The following is an 18114-nucleotide window of genomic DNA, read 5'->3' as shown; positions in this document are numbered from 1 at the left end:
GTGTTCAATTCTGGGCACCACACTTTAGAAAGGATGTCAAGGCCTTAAAGAGAGTTCAGAAGAGATTTACCAGAATGGTACCAGAGATCAGTTATGTGGAGAGACTGGAGAAGCTGGGGTTGTTCTCCTTAGAACAGAGAAGGTTAAGGGGAGATTTGATAGAGGTATTCAAAATCATGAAGAGTTTTGATAGAGTAAATAAGGTGAAACTGTTTCCAGTGGCAGAAGGGTCAGTAACCAGAGGACACAGATTTAAGGTGATCGGCAAAAGAGCCAGAGGGGACATGAGAAACATTGTTTTTACGCAGTGAGTTGTTATGATCTGGAATGCGCTGCCTGAAAGGGCGGTGGAAGCAGATTCAATAATAACTTTCAAAAGGGAATTAGATAAATACTCGAAGGGAAAAAATTTACAGGGCAATGGGGAAAGAGCTTTTCTTGATATATATTAATGACTTGGACTTGGGTGTACAGGGCACAATTTCAAAATTTCCAGATGACACAAAACTTGGAAGTGTAGTGAACAGTGAGGAGGATAGTGATAGACTTCAAGAGGATATAGACAGGCTGGTGGAATGGGCGGACACGTGGCAGATGAAATTTAATGCAGAAAAATGCTATTTGATACATTTCAGTAGGAAGAACGAGGAGAGGCAATATAAACTAGAGGGCACAACTCTAAAAGGGGTACAGGAACAGAGAGATCTGAGGGTGTATGTGCACAGTTGAGAAAGCGGTTAAGAAAGCATACGGGATCCTGGGCTTTATAAATAGAGGCATGGAATACAAAATCAAGGAAGTCATGACGAACCTTTATAAAACACTGGTTCGACCACAACTTTTTTTTTATTCGTTCATGGGATGTGGGCGTCGCTGGCGAGGCCGGCATTTATAGCCCATCCCTAATTGCCCTTGAGAAGGTGGTGGTGAGCCGCCTTCTTGAACCGCTGCAGTCCGTGTGGTGAAGGTTCTCCCACAGTGCCCAGCGACGATGAAGGAACGGCGATATATGTCCAAGTCGGGATGGTGTGTGACTTGGAGGGAAACGTGCAGGTGGTGTTGTTCCCATGTGCCTGCTGCTCTTGTCCTTCTGATCCGTTGGTTCTGGAATCGCTTAGCTCTGTCTATAGCATGTTGCTTCCGCTGTTTAGCATGCATGTAGTCTTGAGTTGTAGCTTCACCAGGTTGGCACCTCATTTTTAGGTACGCCTGGTGCTGCTCCTGGCATGCTCTTCTACACTACTCATTGAACCAGGGTTGATCCCCTGGTTTGTTGGTAATGGTAGAGTGAGGAATATGCCGGGCCATGAGGTTACAGATTGTGCTGGAATACAATTCTGCAGCTGCTGATGGCCCACAGTGCCTCATGGATGCCCAGTTTTGAGCTGCTAGATCGGTTCTGAATCGATCCCATTTAGCACATTGGATGGTGTTCTCAGTGTGAAGACGGGACTTCGTCTCCACGAGAACTGTGCGGTGGTCACTCCTACCAATACTGTCATGGACAGATGCATTTGCGACAGCTAGGTTGGTGAGGACGAGGTCAAGTAAGTTTTTCCCTCATGTTGGTTCGCTCACCACCTGCCACAGGCCCGGTCTGGCAGCTATGTCCTTCAGGACTCAGCCAGCTCGGTCAGTAGTGGTGCTACCGAGCCACTCTTGGTGATGGACATTGAAGTCCCCCACCCAGAGTACATTCTGTGCCCTTGCTACCCTCAGTGCTTCCTCCAAGTGGTGTTCAACATGGAGGAGGACCGATTCATCAGCTGAGGGAGGGCGGTAGGTGGTAATCAGCAGGAGGTGATGCCATGAGATTTCATGGGGTCCGGAGTCAATGTTGAGGACTCCCAGGGCCACTCCCTCCTGACTGTATATCACTGTACCGCCACGTCTGGTGGGTCTGTCCTGCCGGTGGGACAGGACATACCCAGGGATGGTGATGGAAGAGTCTGGGATGTTGGCTGAAAGGTATGATTCTGTGAGTATGGCTGTTGCTTGACTAGTCTGTGGGACAGCTCTCCCAATTTCGGCACAAGTCCCCAGATGTTAGTGAGGAGAACTTTGCAAGGTCGACTGGGCTTGGTTTGCCTTTGTCGTGTCCGGTGCCTAGTGGTCCGTCTGGTTTTATTCTTATTGTGACTTTTTTTAGCAAAATTTTACAACTGAGTGGCTTGCTAGGCCATTTCAGAGGGCAATTAAGAATCAACCACTTTGCTGTGGGTCTGGAATCACATATAGGCCAGACCGGGTAAGGACGGCAGGTTTCCTTCCCTAAAGGGCATTAATGAACCAAATGGGTTTTTACGACAATCCGGTAGTTTGATAGCCACCATTACCGATACTAGTATTTTAATTCCAGATTTTATTTAATTAATTGAATTTAAATTCCCCAGCTGCCGTGGCAGGATTTGAACTCACGACTCTGGATTATTAGTCCAGGCCTCTGGATTACTAGTCCAGTAACATAACCACTATGCTACCGTACCCCTGGGATAGCGTGTCCAGTTCTGGGCTCCACACTTTAGTAAGATGTGAAGGCCTTAGGCAGGATGCAGAAAAGATTTACTAGAATGATTCCAGGGATGAGGGGCATTGGATACGCGGATAGACCGGAGAAGCTGGGGTTGTTCTCCTTGGGATAGTAAAGGTTGAGAGGAGATTTGATAGAGGTATTCAAAATCATGAGGGGTCTAGACAGAGTAGATGGAGAGAAACTGTTCCCATTGGCAGAAGGGTCAAGAACCAGAGGACATAGATTTAAGGTGATTGCCAAAAGAACCAAAGGTGACATGAGGAAAACCTTTCTCTACACAGCGAGTGGTTAGGATCTGGAATGCACTGCCCGAGGTGGGGGGGGGGGGGGGTGATAGAGGCAGATTCAATCATGGCCTTCAAAAGGGAACTGGCTAAGTACTTGAAAGGAAAAAACTTGCAGGGTTACAGGGATAGGGCGGGGGAGTGAGACTAGCTGGACTGGTCCTGCACAGAGCTGGCATGGACTCGATGAGCCGAATGGCCTCCTTCCGTGCTGTAACCGTTCTATGATTCTATGAATGGGACTAATTGGACAGCTTTTTCAAAGAGCCAACACAGGCACAATGGGTCGAATGGCCTCCTCCTGTGCTGTATCTAAGTAGGTAACATCCAACCCAGACCCACCCGTGACAGGCACAGGCACACATTGTATTTATGCAGCCCCGTACCACATCATAAATCACTTCACAACCAATGAGTTACTTCTGAAGTGCAATCACGGTTTTGTAGACAACTGCAACAGCCAATTTAGGCACAGCAAGGTCCCACGAACAGCAAATGAATCAGTAACCAGATACTCTGGTTGATTTTGATTGAGGGAAGGATGTTAGTCAGGACACCAGGAAACTCCTTTCTCTTTGAAGAGTGCCGTGGGATCTTTTACATCCACCTCAATAGGCAGACAGAACCTCAGTTTAACCTGTCATCTGAAAAACGGCACTTCCAGCAATGCACTGAAATGCCAGTCCAGGAGCCAGAACCCCAGCTCATCCCTCGCACCCCCCCACCCGCCAAGCCCCTGGATGCTGAGGCCAACTGTAGCCCCCCACAATTGGTGTCCCAGCTCAGACAATACAGTCCATGATCGAACTTAGGGCCCTCCAATCTGTATGGGTCTGTGCAGCTGAGTAAAATCACACCATTTTCCCCACAGAGCCATTCAGTGAGCTCAATTTAAATTTTTCTTTCTGTCCTCATTTTGTCCCATGAGGAGCCACTCAGCTCCAGTCCAGCTTTCCATCTCTCAACAAAAAGGCTGAATCAAGGTCACACCTGTGCATTGCACACTCTGATCATATGATCCAATACTGGATGAGCAAAAATTTCCTCGAACTAAATATTGGGAAGACCGAAGCCATTGTCTTCAGTCCCCGCCACAAACTCCGTTCCCTAGCTACCGACTCCATCCCTCTCCCTGGTCACTGTCCGAGGCTGAACCAGACTGTTCACAACCTTGGCGTCCTATTTGTCCCCGAGATGAGCTTCCGACCACATATCCATTTCATCACCAAGATCACTTACTTCCACTTCTGTAACATCTCCCCATCTCTGCCCCTGCCTCAGCTCATCTGCTGCTGAAACTCACACTCATGCCTTTGTTATCTCCAGACTGGACTATTCCAATGGTCTCCTGGCCAGCCTCCCATCTTTCATCCTCCATAAACTTGAGCTCATCCAAAACTCTGCTGCCCGTATCCTAACTCGCACCAAGTCCCTTTCACCCATCAAACCAGTGCTCACTGAACTACATTGGCTCCCGGTCTGGGAAAGCCTCAATTTTAAAATGGTCATCGTTGTCTTCAAATTCCTCCATGGCCTCGCCTCTCCCTATCTCTCTAACCTCCTCCAGCCCTACAACCCTCCGAGATCTCTGCACTCCTCCAATTCTGGCCTCTTTTACATCCCCTGATTTTAATCGTCCCACCATTGGCGGCTGTTCCTTCAGCTGCCTAGGCCCTAAGCTCTGGAATTCCCTCCCTAAATCTCTCTACCTCTCTCTCCTCCTTTAAGACGCTCCTTAAAACCTACTTTTTTGACCAAGCTTTTGGTCACCTGTCCTAATATCCCCTTATGTGGCTTGGTGTCAAATTTAGTTTGATAATCGCTCCTGCGAAGCACTTTGGGATGTTTTACTACGTTAAAGGCGCTATATAAATGCAAGTTGTTGTTGTTAAGAGAAGAGCCCACACGACGGCAGTGTCACTGTCAGCTCAGCCTTCTCCCCGCTCCCAACTAAACCCCTTCAGTTCTGCCCAGTGCTCAGACAAACCTACACACCAGCATCCTCCTATATGAAGTTCTCTGCTGTTGCCAATACTGAGGTTCCTGCATTCCACTAGTTTCAAGAACTGAGAGTCTGAAATCCCCTGACACGGCAGGAATCACAGTGTGCAGTTTGTCTGACTGCTTCACTGGGAAGAGAATAGGAAATACTTGGGTTTGTCAGCACAGCTGATGCCAGTGAATGCAAAGCAATCTGGAAAAGTTGGCAGTATGCGCTGGGGGGCTAGAATGGCCATTCTGGTCCGAGCCCAGAGTGGTTGTGCTGTGCAACTTCCTCGCACTGCTCTACTTGCAACGTATATCGGAACACAAAGAAGAAAAGAAAAAGCATTCAGCTCATACAGTTTGCCCACTTGTTTAGGACCAACTCGTCAGTTGCCTCCTACACTGGTGCCAGGCCCATTTCCCTCTTGATTTAGGGAACTGTCTATTTGATTGAAATGTAAATTTCTGGGCAGGTTATTGCACTCCATTCCAGCTCAGGGTGGTCTTCACGGTGTCAGCCAGAACTGTAGATTGAATGTTATAACTGTGCCCCGTGCCTCTGGGTTGGGGGGATTCCATCAGGGTTCCCACTCCTGCTGGAACGTGAGAGTGTGTCGATGTCATGCAAGGTCAGAAACGGCTGTGATGACGACTACAGTCGAGCAGCTTGCCAACACTCACCGCCCAAGGTCATACATGCAGACTGATCCCATGAGACAAGGTACTGGAGGCTGCCAGTGCTCATAGAGCCAAGGAGGTGTCAGCTCCTTCAGCTGGGAAGATAGTTAGGGGGAAAAAATGTAATAATAAACTCACTGCATCTGATCAGTAGTATCTGAATTGGAGAGAGTTTAGTACAGTAAATAATTGAGGAATTCCATGAGAACGAGCTGTACAGCACTGCTCACCTGCTAGGGTGTAGTCCATGTCAAATCCAAAGCATTTAATCTTCTCCATCGCCAAACTACGGTTAACAAAAACTCTGAAAAAGGAAAAACAAACTCACCATCATTACAAGGGAAAGAGGGGGGGAGCGGGTGCGAGAGAAAAGGGGGGGGGAGCGGGCGCGAGCGAAAAGGTGGGGGGAGCGGGCGCGAGCGAAAAGGGGGGAGGAGCGGGCGCGAGCGAAAAGGGGGGGAGGCGGGCGCGAGCGAAAAAGGGGGGAGCGGGCGCGAGCGAAAAAGGGGGCAGCGGGCGCGAGCGAAAAAGGGGGCAGCGGGCGCGAGCGAAAAAGGGGGGCAGCGGGCGCGAGCGAAAAAGGGGGCAGCGGGCGCGAGCGAAAAAGGGGGCAGCGGGCGCGAGCGAAAAAGGGGGCAGCGGGCGCGATCGAAAAAGGGGGGCAGCGGGCGCGATCGAAAAAGGGGGCAGCGGGCGCGATCGAAAAAGGGGGCAGCGGGCGCGAGCGAAAAAGGGGGCAGCGGGCGCGAGCGAAAAAGGGGGCAGCGGGCGCGAGCGAAAAAGGGGGCAGCGGGCGCGAGCGAAAAAGGGGGCAGCGGGCGCGAGCGAAAAAGGGGGCAGCGGGCGCGAGAGAAAAGGGGGGCAGCGGGCGCGAGAGAAAAGGGGGGGAGTGGGCACGAGCGAAAAGGGGGGAGCGGGCACGAGTGAAAAGGGGGGGAGCGGGCACGAGCGAAAAGGGGGAGGAGCGGGCGCGAGCGAAAAGGGGCGGGGGGGGAAGTCATCTCAGTCTTAAATGGCCGACCCCTTAACGTGGGACTATGGCCCCTAGTTCTAGATTCTCCAGCTATGGGAAACAACCTCTCAGCATCTACCCTGTCAAGCCCCCTCATAATCTTATATGTTTCAATGGGATCACCTCTCATTCTTCTAAACTCCAGAGGCCCTTTCTGCTCAACAATCCCAGCCTATCCAATCTTTCTTCATAGCTAAAATTCTCAAGTCCTGGCAACATCCTTGTAAATCTCCTCTGTACCCTCTCTAGTGCAATCACATCTTTCCTGTAATGTGGTGACCAGAACTGTGCACAGTACTCAAGCTGTGGCCTAACTAATGTTTCTTAGAACAATACGTTGTGGAACCAACCAAGGAACAGGCCATTTTAGATCTGGTAATGGGTAATGAGACAGGATTAATTAATGTCCTCAAAGTAAAGGATCCCTTGGGAAACAGTGATCATAATATGATAAAATTTCACATCCAGTTTGAGAGTGAGGATCTTGGATCTGAAACTTCTGTATTAAACCTAAATAAGGGCAATTACAATGGCATGAGGACAGAGTTGGCTAAAATGGACTGGGAAAACAGATTAGATGGTATGACGGTGGATAAGCAGTGGCAGACATTTAAAAAGATATTTTATGACTCTCAACAAAAATATGTTTCAGTCAGGAGGTAAGACTCCACGAGAAGGGTGCACCAACCATGGCTAACTAAGGATGGTATCAAGTGAAAAGAAAAGGCATCAACGTGGCTAAGGTTAGTGGTAAGCCCGAAGATTGGGAAAACTTTAGAAACCAGCAAAGGACTAAAAAAAAATAAAAAGGGAGAAAATAGATTGAGAGAGTAAACTAGCAAGAAATATTAAAAACTGGCAGTAAGAGCTTTTACAAGTATGTAAAAAGGAAGAGAGTAGCTACAGTAAGTATAGGTCCCTTAGAGGATGAGACTGGGGAAATAATAATGGAAAACAAGGAAATGGCAGAGACATTGAACAGATATTTTGTATCTGTCTTCACAGTAGAAGACACTAATAACATACCAATAATAGTAGAAAATCAAGGGCAAAGGAGAGGGAGGATCTAAAAACAATCACTATCACTAGAGAAAAAGTACTAGGTAAACTAATGGGTCTAAAGGCTGACAAGTCCCCGGTACCCGATGGTTTGCATCCGAGGGTCTTAGTGGATGCATTGGTTGTAATCTTCCAAAATTCATTAGATTTTGGAAAGGTCCCAGCGGATTGGAAAACCGCAAATGTAACACCCCTATTCAAGAAAGGAGGGAGACAGAAAGCAGGTAACTATAGGCCAATTAGCCTAACATCTGTCATTGGGAAAATGCTAGAATCGATTATTAAGGAAGTAGTAGCAGGACATTTAGAGACTCATAATACAATCAAGGAGAGTCAACATGGTTTTATGAAGGGAAATAATGTCTGACAAATTTATTAGAGTTCTTTGAGGCAGTAATGAAGAGGGTGGATAAAGGGGAAACCAGTAGATGTAGTATATTTGGATTTCCAAAAGGCATTCGATAAGGTGCCACATAAAAGATTACTGCACAAGATAAGAGCTCATGGTGTTGGGGGTAATATATCAGCATGAACAGAGGATTGGCTAACTAACAGAAAGCAGAGAGTCGGGATAAAAGGGTCATTTTCAAAATGGCAATCTGTAACTAGTGGGGTGCCGCAGGGCTCAGTGCTGGGGCCTCAACTATTTGCAATCAATATCAATGACTTGGATGAAGGAAGCGAGTGTACTGTGGCCAAATTTGCTGATGATACAAAGATAGGTGGAAAAGCAAGTTGCGATGAGGACACAAAGTGTCTGCAAAGGGATATTGACAGGTTAAGCGAATAGGCAAAAATTTGGCAGATGGAATATAATGTGGGAAAATGTGAAGTCATCCACTTTAGTAGGAAGAATAAAAAAGCAAAATATTATATAAATGGAGAAAGACTACAGAATGCTGCAGTACAGAGGGATTTGGGTGTCCTCATACATGAAACACAAAAAGTTAGCATACAGGTGCAGGAGGTAATTGGGAAGGCAAACGGAATATTGGCCTTTATTTTAAGGGGGATGGAGTATAAAATCAGGGAAGTCTTGCTACAACTGTACAGGGTGCTGGTGAGACCACACCTGGAGTACTGCGTACAGTTTTCGTCCCCTTATTTAAGGAAGGATATACTTGCATTCGAGGCGATCCAGAGAAGGTTCACTAGGTTGATTCCGGGTATGGAAGGGTTGTCTTATGAGGAAAGATTGAACAGGTTGGGCCTATACTTACTGGAGTTTAGAAGAATGAGAGGAGATCTTATTGAAACATATAAGATTCTGAGGGGGCTTGACAGGGTTAATGCTGAGAGGATGTTTCCCCTCATAGGGGAATCTAGAACTAGGGGGCATAGTCTCAGAATAAGGGGTTGCCCATTTAAGATGGAAATGAAGAGAAATTTCTTCTCTCAGAGGGTTGTGAACTTTTGGAATTCTTTGCCGCAAAGAGCGGTGGAGGCTGAGTCATTGAATGTATTCAAGGCTGAGTTAGACAAATTTTTGATCAGCAAGGAAGTCAAAGGATATGGGGAACAGGCGGGAAAGTAGAGTTGGGGCCAGAATCAGATCAGCCTTGATCTCATTGAATGGGGAGCAGGCTCGAAGGGCCAAATGGCCTACTCCTGCTCCTATCTCTTATGTTCTTATACAGTTCTAACATAACCTCCCTGCTCTTATATTCTATGCCTCGGCTAATAAAGGAAAGTATCCCGTATGCTTTCTTAATCATCTTTTCTACCTGATCTGCTACCTTCAGGGATCTGTGGACATGCACTCCAAGGTCCCTCTGTTCCTCTACACCTCTCAGTATCCTCCCAGTTATTGTGTATTCCCTTGCCTTGTTTGCCCTCCCCAAATGCATTACCTCACACTTCTCTAGATTGAATTCCATTTGCCACTTTTCTGCCCACCCGACCAGTCCATTGATATCTTCCTGCAGTCTAAAGCTTTCCTACTCACTATCAACCACACGGCCAATTTTTGTATCATCATCTCAATCATGCCCCCTACATTTAAGTCCAAATCATTAATATATAGCACAAAAAGCAAGGGACCTAGTACTGAGCCCTGCGGAATCCCACTGGAAACAGCTTCCCAGTCACAAAAACACCCGTTGACCATTACCCTATGCTTCCTGTCACTGAACCAATTTTGGATCCAATTTGCCACTCTCCCTTGGATCCCATGGGCTTGTACTTTTTTGACCAGTCTGCCATGTGGGACCTTGTCAAAAGCCTTGCTAAAATCCATGTAGACTACATCAGACGCACTACCCTCATCGACCCGCCTTGTTACCGCCTCAAAAAATTCAATCAAGTTAGTCAGACACGACATTCCCTTAACAAATCTATGTTGACTGTCCTTGCTTAATCCGTGCCTTTCTAAATGACGGTTTATACTGTCTCTCAGAATTGATTCCAATAATTTGCCCACCACTGAGGTTACACTGACTGGCCTGTGATTACCCGGTCTATCCTTCTCCCTTTTTAAACAAGGGTCCAACGTTAGCAGTCCTCCAATCCTCCGCCTCCACACATAGGTTACCTTTTTGGAAGGAGACAGCGGGAGAGATGGGGAAAGAGGAGAGAGAGAGAAGAGGGAAAGGAGAGCGGGAAAGAGAGAAAGGAGAGTTCCGGTCACCTAATCATAGGGAGATACTTTTTTTTTTATTCGTTCATGGGATGTGGGCGTCGCTGGCGAGGCCAGCATTTATTGCCCATCCCTAATTGCCCTTGAGAAGGTGGTGGTGAGCCGCCTTCTTGAGCTGCTGCAGTCCGCGTAGTGACGGTTCTCCCACAGTGCTGTTAGGAAGAGAGTTCCAGGATTTTGACCCAGCGACAATGAAGGAACGGCGATATATTTCCAAGTTGGGATGGTGTGTGACTTGGAGGGGAACGTGCAGATGGTGTTGTTCCCATGTACCTGCTGCTCTTGTCCTTCTAGGTGGTAGAGGTCGCGGGTTTGGGAGGTGCTGTCGAAGAAACCTTGGCGAGTTGCTGCAGTGCATCCTGTGGATGGTACACACTGCAGCCACTGTGCGCTGGTGGTGAAGGGAGTGAATGTTTAGGGTGGTGGATGAGGTGCCAATCAAGCGGGCTGCTTTATCTTGGATGGTGTCGAGCTTCTTGAGTGTTGTTGGAACTGCACTCATCCAAGCAAGTGGAGAGTATTCCATCACACTCCTCACTTGTGCCTTGTAGATGGTGGAAAGGCTTTGGGGAGTCAGGAGGTGAGTCACTTGCCGCAGAATACCCAGCCTCTGACCTGCTCTCGTAGCCACTGTATTTATATGGCTGGTCCAGTTAAGTTTCTGGTCATGGTGACCCCCCAGGATGTTGATGGTGGGGGATTCGGCGATGGTAATGCTGTTGAATGTCAAGGGGAGGTGGTTAGACTCTCTCTTGTTGGAGATGGTTATTGCCTGGCACTTGTCTGGCGCGAATGTTACTTGCTACTTATCAGCCCAAGCCTGGATGTTGTCCAGGTCTTGCTGCATGCGGGCTCGGACTGCTTCATTATCTGAGGGGTTGCGAATGGAACTGAACACTGTGCAATCATCAGCGAACATCCCCATTTCTGACCTTATGATGGAGGGAAGGTCATTGATGAAGCAGCTGAAGATGGTTGGGCCTCGGACACTGCCCTGAGGAACTCCTGCAGCAATGTCCTGGGGCTGGGATGATTGGCCTCCAACAACCACTACCATCTTCCTTTGTGCTAGGTATGACTCCAGCCACTGGAGAGTTTTCCCCCTGATTCCCATTGACTTCAAAATAATCATCTGGTGAGTCCAGCCCCCACTTTACTCTTGTGCTGCAGTGATACTGGTTTCAGACAGGGGGCAATACTGCTAATTGACCACCTAAGCACTTTTTCATGTCCAGCTCGACGGCCCACTGGAGTTGAGCTGCATGTGGTGTGAGACAGCCTCCTGAAGGATGTGGTAATCTCAGACTGCTGGGTGCTAGAGGCAGAAAGGGACTGAATCCAGAATTATACTGTGAAGCCAGAACCTCTGCAGTGTTACAAAAGTGGCAGCATAACTGCACTCGAGTTCAGGAGGATCTGGCAACGGTTTTTCTTTGTGTTTCCCAGTCAGAGAATGGGGAGGGGAGGGTCCAGCCTTGGTAAATGTCAAGCATTACTGGAGAAATATGATATCTTCACCCAAATCCACAGGTGCACTTGGGAGATGACTGGATGGTGATTAATTGCAGAAACCTTGGCTGTTGCTCTTATTCCCATTCCTCCTCCTTGTTATTGGAGAAATCAAGTATCAGTACTGTTAATTTGTTTTGAATGCATTCTAAAAATATAATTTCAGTTTCTCAATTAATACAAAGTGAAACTGTTTATTCCAACAATCCATAATTCGCCTGCGTTAAAAGATTCTGTGAATAGATTCAAAAGCAAGTTGTGTGGTTTCAATGCTGACTTTCACAACTAACTCCTTTGATTTATACTGCCTTTTTCCCTCTATTCCCTCAGCCCATTCCCCTCTCTAAATTGATTGGTGTTATGGAGAGGTAGATGTGTGTTTTTTGGATGGGAAGGGGCTTGTCATCAGGTTTACCCAGTTACTGATGTCCAGCATTGTAACTGTAACCTAAGTGGACATAAACCTGGCACAGCTGTGTTTGGCTGAATGGCCGCCTCCTGTGCTATTATTTCTATGGTTTTATGAAACCCATTCACCCTCATAACTATCCCTCCAAATGCAATAGTTTCTGCACACAACTGACATCTGCCTTTCTACAGTAGGTGAATTCCATTACCCAGATTTATTTGCAAAAGTTTGAACTCCTCGCAAATGTCAACTCTCTCAACAATCTTTTACCGTGCTGCAATTAGACCCTTTCTTTCATCATCACAAATTGGTTTGTAACATTTTATAATTTTGGTAGCCTTGTGTCACTGAACTTTGACCCATCCAACACAATTTCTTATTATAAAATTGCACCTTCACACCATTTGCACAAAAGTAGTTTGAGCATTTTCTTTCTTAATCATAAGTTCATTATAGTAACATCCAATAGTCCTGGATGGCAGGCCATTGGAATGAAAGTTTATCTCCAAAATATAACTAAGTATGTTGGAGCAAACATATAAATGGGGTTTAAAGATGAGTCGATGTGCCTCTGGAGAGGGAGGATGAAGGGAAAGTAAGACGGTGAGTAGATGGGGTTTGTGGGGCCTAACCACCCTTCCACTACGTTTTTATGAAAGGTCCAGGAACGCAAAAGGCAGCAGGAAGTGGAGAAGGTTGTGGAAGGAAGACTACTCTATCTCCATCTACAGAGGGATGGAGCAGGTTCACCCCGACACCTGCATCTCCTCCAAGGCCATAAGTATCACGAGCTTCTTCGTGAACGATACTTTCCAGCGCATTGCGGGTGAGGCTTCCCGCCCAGCCCATTACAACAAGCACACAACCATCAGCTCCCGGGAGATCCAGACCGCCATGCGCTTCCTCTGCCCAGGGGAGCTGGCTAAGCACGCAGTGTCGGAAGGGACGCAGGTGGTGACCAAGTACACCAGCTCCAAGTGAAGCTCCACAAGCACTGAAAAAAAAACACTAACCAGTGAGTCATGGAACTAAACAGTACTGATGAAGCTTCACGGCTTGTATTCCAGCGAATGATGAAGTGCAGCTGTAGCAACTCTCGCGTTCTTGGTATGAATATGGATATGGACTGCCCTTGTGGCTCTGCTCCTCTCAGAACCAGCAGCACTGCTGAGGCATGTGACACACACCCATTTCCTTTATGTTGTCTGAAGACCTTTTATATAATGTTGCTGATCTGGGAGTGTGACCTTTCTCCTAACAAGCTGGAGTTATAATGAAGCCTGAAATTGAACTACCCAAGAAATGTTTCAGCACATTCCAGTTGAGCGGACTCAGGCTGGTAGAAGTTTAATGAAGGACATTTCAAACCAAGGTCATTGTAAATCCCACTAATCTCCTGCTTTGAAACAGGAGTGTTTCAGGGATTCCATTAACTGTCAGAGACTCCCCAACTCTCCGCTTTTCGGAACATAGGAACAGGGGACCATTCAGCCCCTCGAGCCGGTTCCACATTCAATGAGATCATGGCTGATCTGTATCCTAACCCCTTCCCCCGGCCTTGGCTCCATATTCCTTAATACCCGTGGCTTGCTAAAATCGATCGAGCTCAGATTTAAAATTATTAATTGAGCATCTACTGCTTTTTGTGGGAGAGAGTTCCACACTTTTATCGCCCTTTGTGTGACAAAGTGTTTCCTGACTTCTCTCCTGAATGGCCTGCCTCTGATTTTAAGGTTCTGTCCCCTTGTCCTAGACTCTCCCACCAGCGGAAAAAGTTTCTCTCTATCCACCCTATCAATTCCTTTCACAATCCTAAAAACCGCAATCAAATCACCCCTTAACCTTCTATATTCCAGGGAATACAAGCTTAGTTTATGTAATCTCTCCTCATAATCTAACCCTTGGTGCCCTGGTAACATTCGGGTGAATCTGCACTGCACTCCTTCCAAGGCCAACATATCCTTTCTGAGGTGCGGTGCCCAGAACTGTACCCAGTGCTCCAGATGTGGTATAACCAGGGCTTTGTACAGCTGTAGCAAAATTTCCTTCCCTTTATATTCTAGCCCTCTAGTTATAAAGTTTTCCCCACTCCCCACAATGCTCTCTTATTTGAAAGGCTTTTCAGACCTTGCAAATTGGGGATTAAACACGCCTCACACATGACATGGATTCCCTTCTGTCCTGGTTTCCTGGCCACCAGCTGCTCTCCTGTACCTCACCCGAGCCACTCTTCATCTGTGAGCCCAAACAGTGAGTGATATTTGACCAACTGGGCACCACTGGTAGGTCCAAAGCTATCCTCACCCAAAACACACACATACACGCACGCACTGGATAGTGATCAGGTACAGGTACCCTAGCTGAATTGTACATTTTCAAACACACAAACACACTCGCTCACTCTCTTTCCTCTCCCCACCCACCGCCACCACCAACTGAAATCTGTGAACTCAATGCAGACCAAGAATTCAGAATGGCCCTTCTGGTCTGTGTGGATCAATACAGCACCAGGCAGTGCCTTTACCTATGACACGATCATAGGAGTTGTGCACCTGTATTTATTCCCAGATGTTTGACCCACACCAGATGTGTGACTGGGAGACTTCATTCCTCTTTATATAACTGGCTTACAAATCCTTTGTTGGCCTTTATTGTACTGAGTCAATCAGACGAGGACGGAATTCACATAAGGGATGTTATACATAAATCCTCAGGAGCAGTTTGCAAATTTAAATTTAGATTAATGTCAAAAACAGTTTGTTCCAATGGGTCTTTGGCTGTACAGCACAGAGGGGATTAATCAGACAGCATTTCCCATCGCAAACACCCATGCACAACTCACACCCGCAGATGTTTTCATATTCCTGGGAAAGGCAGCTCATTCTTTAATAAAAATACTGAAAAATGTACACAACAGGGAGGTATTTTACACAGAAGTTATTACAAACACTCCTGTAATGGTTGAGTTGCCAAAAGCGGCGGGTGATTGAGCGTGCAGACCAGGAGGGCCCTGGTTCCATCCCTGGTCTGTGCCGAGTTAGCTGATCGCAGCCAGGGCTGCAGTAGCAGTGTTACGATTGGCCCCAGCACCCAAGGGATAGAGATAGGACTGCCACATATCGAAGGCGTTGTGACTACTCACAGGATAGCGGGCATCGACCTCCAAGATGCGATGCGTGTGGTCGCACACCAGCTGCATGTTGAGGGAGTGGAAGCCCCTCAGTTGACGAAGACAGCCGAGTTGATGTGCAGGGCACGCAGGGGAATGTGTGTGCAGTCCATGGCACCCTGCACCATGGGAAAGCCAGCAATGCAGGCGCACCCCCGTGCTCACTCGTTCTGATTGTCTGTGGAGAGGGAAGGTGATGAACCTGTTCCTCATGTGATACAGTGCGTCTGTGACCTCCCTTATGCAGCAGTGCACTGCATACGACGAGATGTTGCACATGTCGCCAGCAGAGGCCTGAAATGCTCCTGAGCTGTAGAAATTCAGCACCACGGTGACCTTCACAGCCACAGGCAATGCTGTCCTCGCCCTGCTCTGAGGCTGCAGTTGTGGCCGCACCAGTTGACAGATCTCGGTGACGGCTTCCTTGGTGAACCTCAGGCGTCGGATGCAATCCTCCTCGGTCATGTTGAGGTAAGAGAATTGATCCCTGAAGGCCCTCATTGGGTAGGGCCTCCTGCGCAGTGCCCTGCGTCTCCTCGTCCTCAGTCGCCTTGCAGCTTGACCGCTAGGTGTGGCCTCTCTGCATGCTCCCAGTCATGCTCAATGCACAACGGGAGTCCTAGCAGACCGCCCATGGTTGCCAGGAATGTTGTTCCACCAGGGTTGTAGTTTCCCAACCTGTAAGGCAATACCTGCCAAAGCACTCAAAAGTAGTGTCGGAACTCTGAATAAGAATAGGGAGCTTCAAAAAACACTTCCTACTCCTCCAGCAGCCAGAAGCAATAATCCAGCAACTAACCTGCAACACCTGCATGGCCCTTTAAATAGCGCTGGTGGGGGGGTCCTTCAGGCACTGTAAGAAACGTTTAGATGGTCGGGGATAAGACTGGCGTTGAATTGAGCGTTAAGGTCCAAAATTGTGTGCATCACTTTAAATCAGCGTTGCACACTGATTGCAGCCATTTTCTCCCTACTTTACATGCTTCCAGCGTTCGGGGTTAGCGCACGCGCTAACTCCTATACCAAGATGGCGTCTGGCACACTTCACGCAGGAAACATGCGTGTGCATCCAAGACGCCATCTTGGATGTCGGAGGGGCCGTGTAGCACCGAAACAACGGGTGCTACACGGCCCAATTTAGCACTCTAAGTGTCCAGACTCTCAAAATGAAGAGTGATCACTGGTGAGGCACCAAAGGGCTTCCAGAACCCATGGCACCGTATCCCAGCGAGACTCAGCACCTACGGGAGGAGAATGATGGATGTAAAAGACAACAGCCCGTTTCCATATCATTCCAAGTTCTCTCCATCCCAAGTTACACACAGTCTCTCTACAGAACTAACTAATCCTGGAACCAAATTCTTTTCCCTTTAGGACCCAGGTTTAAGCCTAATCAATCTCAGCAACATACCCTCAAATTCTATCATCTGATCGTGTCTCTCTGACCACAATCTCACACAGACATACCTGACTGTTTGTACTAGCAGACATTTTACTGCAGGTCACTCTGTAGGTCCAAACTCATTTTTTTCTGCTTGATTAGCAGCTTCGTTACTTGCAGAGAAACTAATCAGCAGCCAATGAATTCTGGTCAGCTGTTTCTTCTAACACAGTATCGACTGACCCGAGGTGAATGGTGCAAAGTGCTGCTAAATGCAGCCCTGAGCATCCAATTGTTACTGTGTTTACTGCCCAAGTACCCCCTCGGTCACCCGCTGCCCAAGTACCCCCTCGGTCACCCGCTGCCCAAGTACCCCCTCGGTCACCCGCTGCCCAAGTACCCCCTCGGTCACCCGCTGCCCAAGTACCCCCTCGGTCACCCGCTGCCCAAGTACCCCCTCGGTCACCCGCTGCCCAAGTACCCCCTCGGTCACCCGCTGCAATTCTTGGACCTAGCCAGCTGTATTCTTTATTTTCTGTACTCGGATATATTTAATGTGCTTGGTCTGGCTTGAACCATTAATCGTGTCCAACTGGTCTCATTGTAATCATAAGAACAGAAGAACTAGGAGCAGGAGTAGACCATCCGGCCCCTCGAGCCTGGTCCGCCATTCAACAAAATCATGACTGATCTTCCACCTCAACGCCATTTTCCTGCACGATCCCCATGTCCCTTGATGCCTTTTATATCTAGAAATCTATCGATCTCTGTTTTGAATGTACTCAATGACTGAGCCTCCACAGCCCTCTGGGGGAGAGAATTCCAAAGATTCACCACCCTCTTGAGTGAAGAAATTTCTCCCCTTCTCAGTCCTAAATGGCCTACCCTTTATTCTGAGACTGTGACCCCGGTTCTAGATTCCCCAGCCAGCATCTACCCTGTCGAGTCCTGTAAGAATTTTGTATGTTTCAATGAGATCACCTCTCATCCTTCTAAACTCTAGAGAATACAGGCCGAGTCTAGTCAATCTGTCCTCATACGATAATCCCGCCATCCCAGGAATCAGTCTGGTGAACCTTCGTTGCACTCCCTCTATAGCAAGTATATCCTTCTTAGGTAAGGAGACCAAAATTGCACACAATACTCCAGGTGCGGTCTCACCAAGGCCCTATATAATTGCAGTAAGACTTCTTTACTCCTGTACTCAAATTCTCTTGTAATAAAGGCCAACATACCATTTGCCTTCCTAATTGCTTGCTGCACCTGCATGTTAGCTTTCAGTGACTCATGTACAAGGACACCCAGGTCCCTTTGAACAACATTTCCCAATCTCTCACCATTTAAAAAATACTCTGCATTTCTGTTTTTCCTGCCAAAGTGGATAACTTCACATTTTCCCACGTTATATTCCATCTGCCATGTTCTTGCCCACTCACTTAGCCTGTCTATATCCCCTTGA

At 47.7% G+C, this 18114-nt stretch overlaps 1 protein-coding gene across 4 annotated transcripts in view; it reads right to left on the bottom strand.

Moving 5' to 3' along the window:
- LOC137339899 (cytosolic purine 5'-nucleotidase) overlaps nt 1–18114 on the bottom strand; it is a 143761-nt gene that overhangs the window by 107905 nt on the left and 17742 nt on the right. For all 4 annotated transcript variants that reach the window (XM_068001947.1, XM_068001948.1, XM_068001945.1 and 1 more), the window contains exon 3: nt 5712–5785. In XM_068001947.1, the coding sequence (XP_067858048.1) occupies nt 5712–5785 (74 nt within the window). The remainder of the gene's footprint in view (nt 1–5711; nt 5786–18114) is intronic.

This window comes from Heptranchias perlo, chromosome 21, assembly GCF_035084215.1.
Source record: "Heptranchias perlo isolate sHepPer1 chromosome 21, sHepPer1.hap1, whole genome shotgun sequence".
NCBI classification, from domain to species: Eukaryota; Metazoa; Chordata; class Chondrichthyes; order Hexanchiformes; family Hexanchidae; genus Heptranchias; species Heptranchias perlo.
The sequence above is the reverse complement of the archived record's forward strand: the minus strand, read 5'-3'. Positions and strand labels throughout refer to the sequence as shown.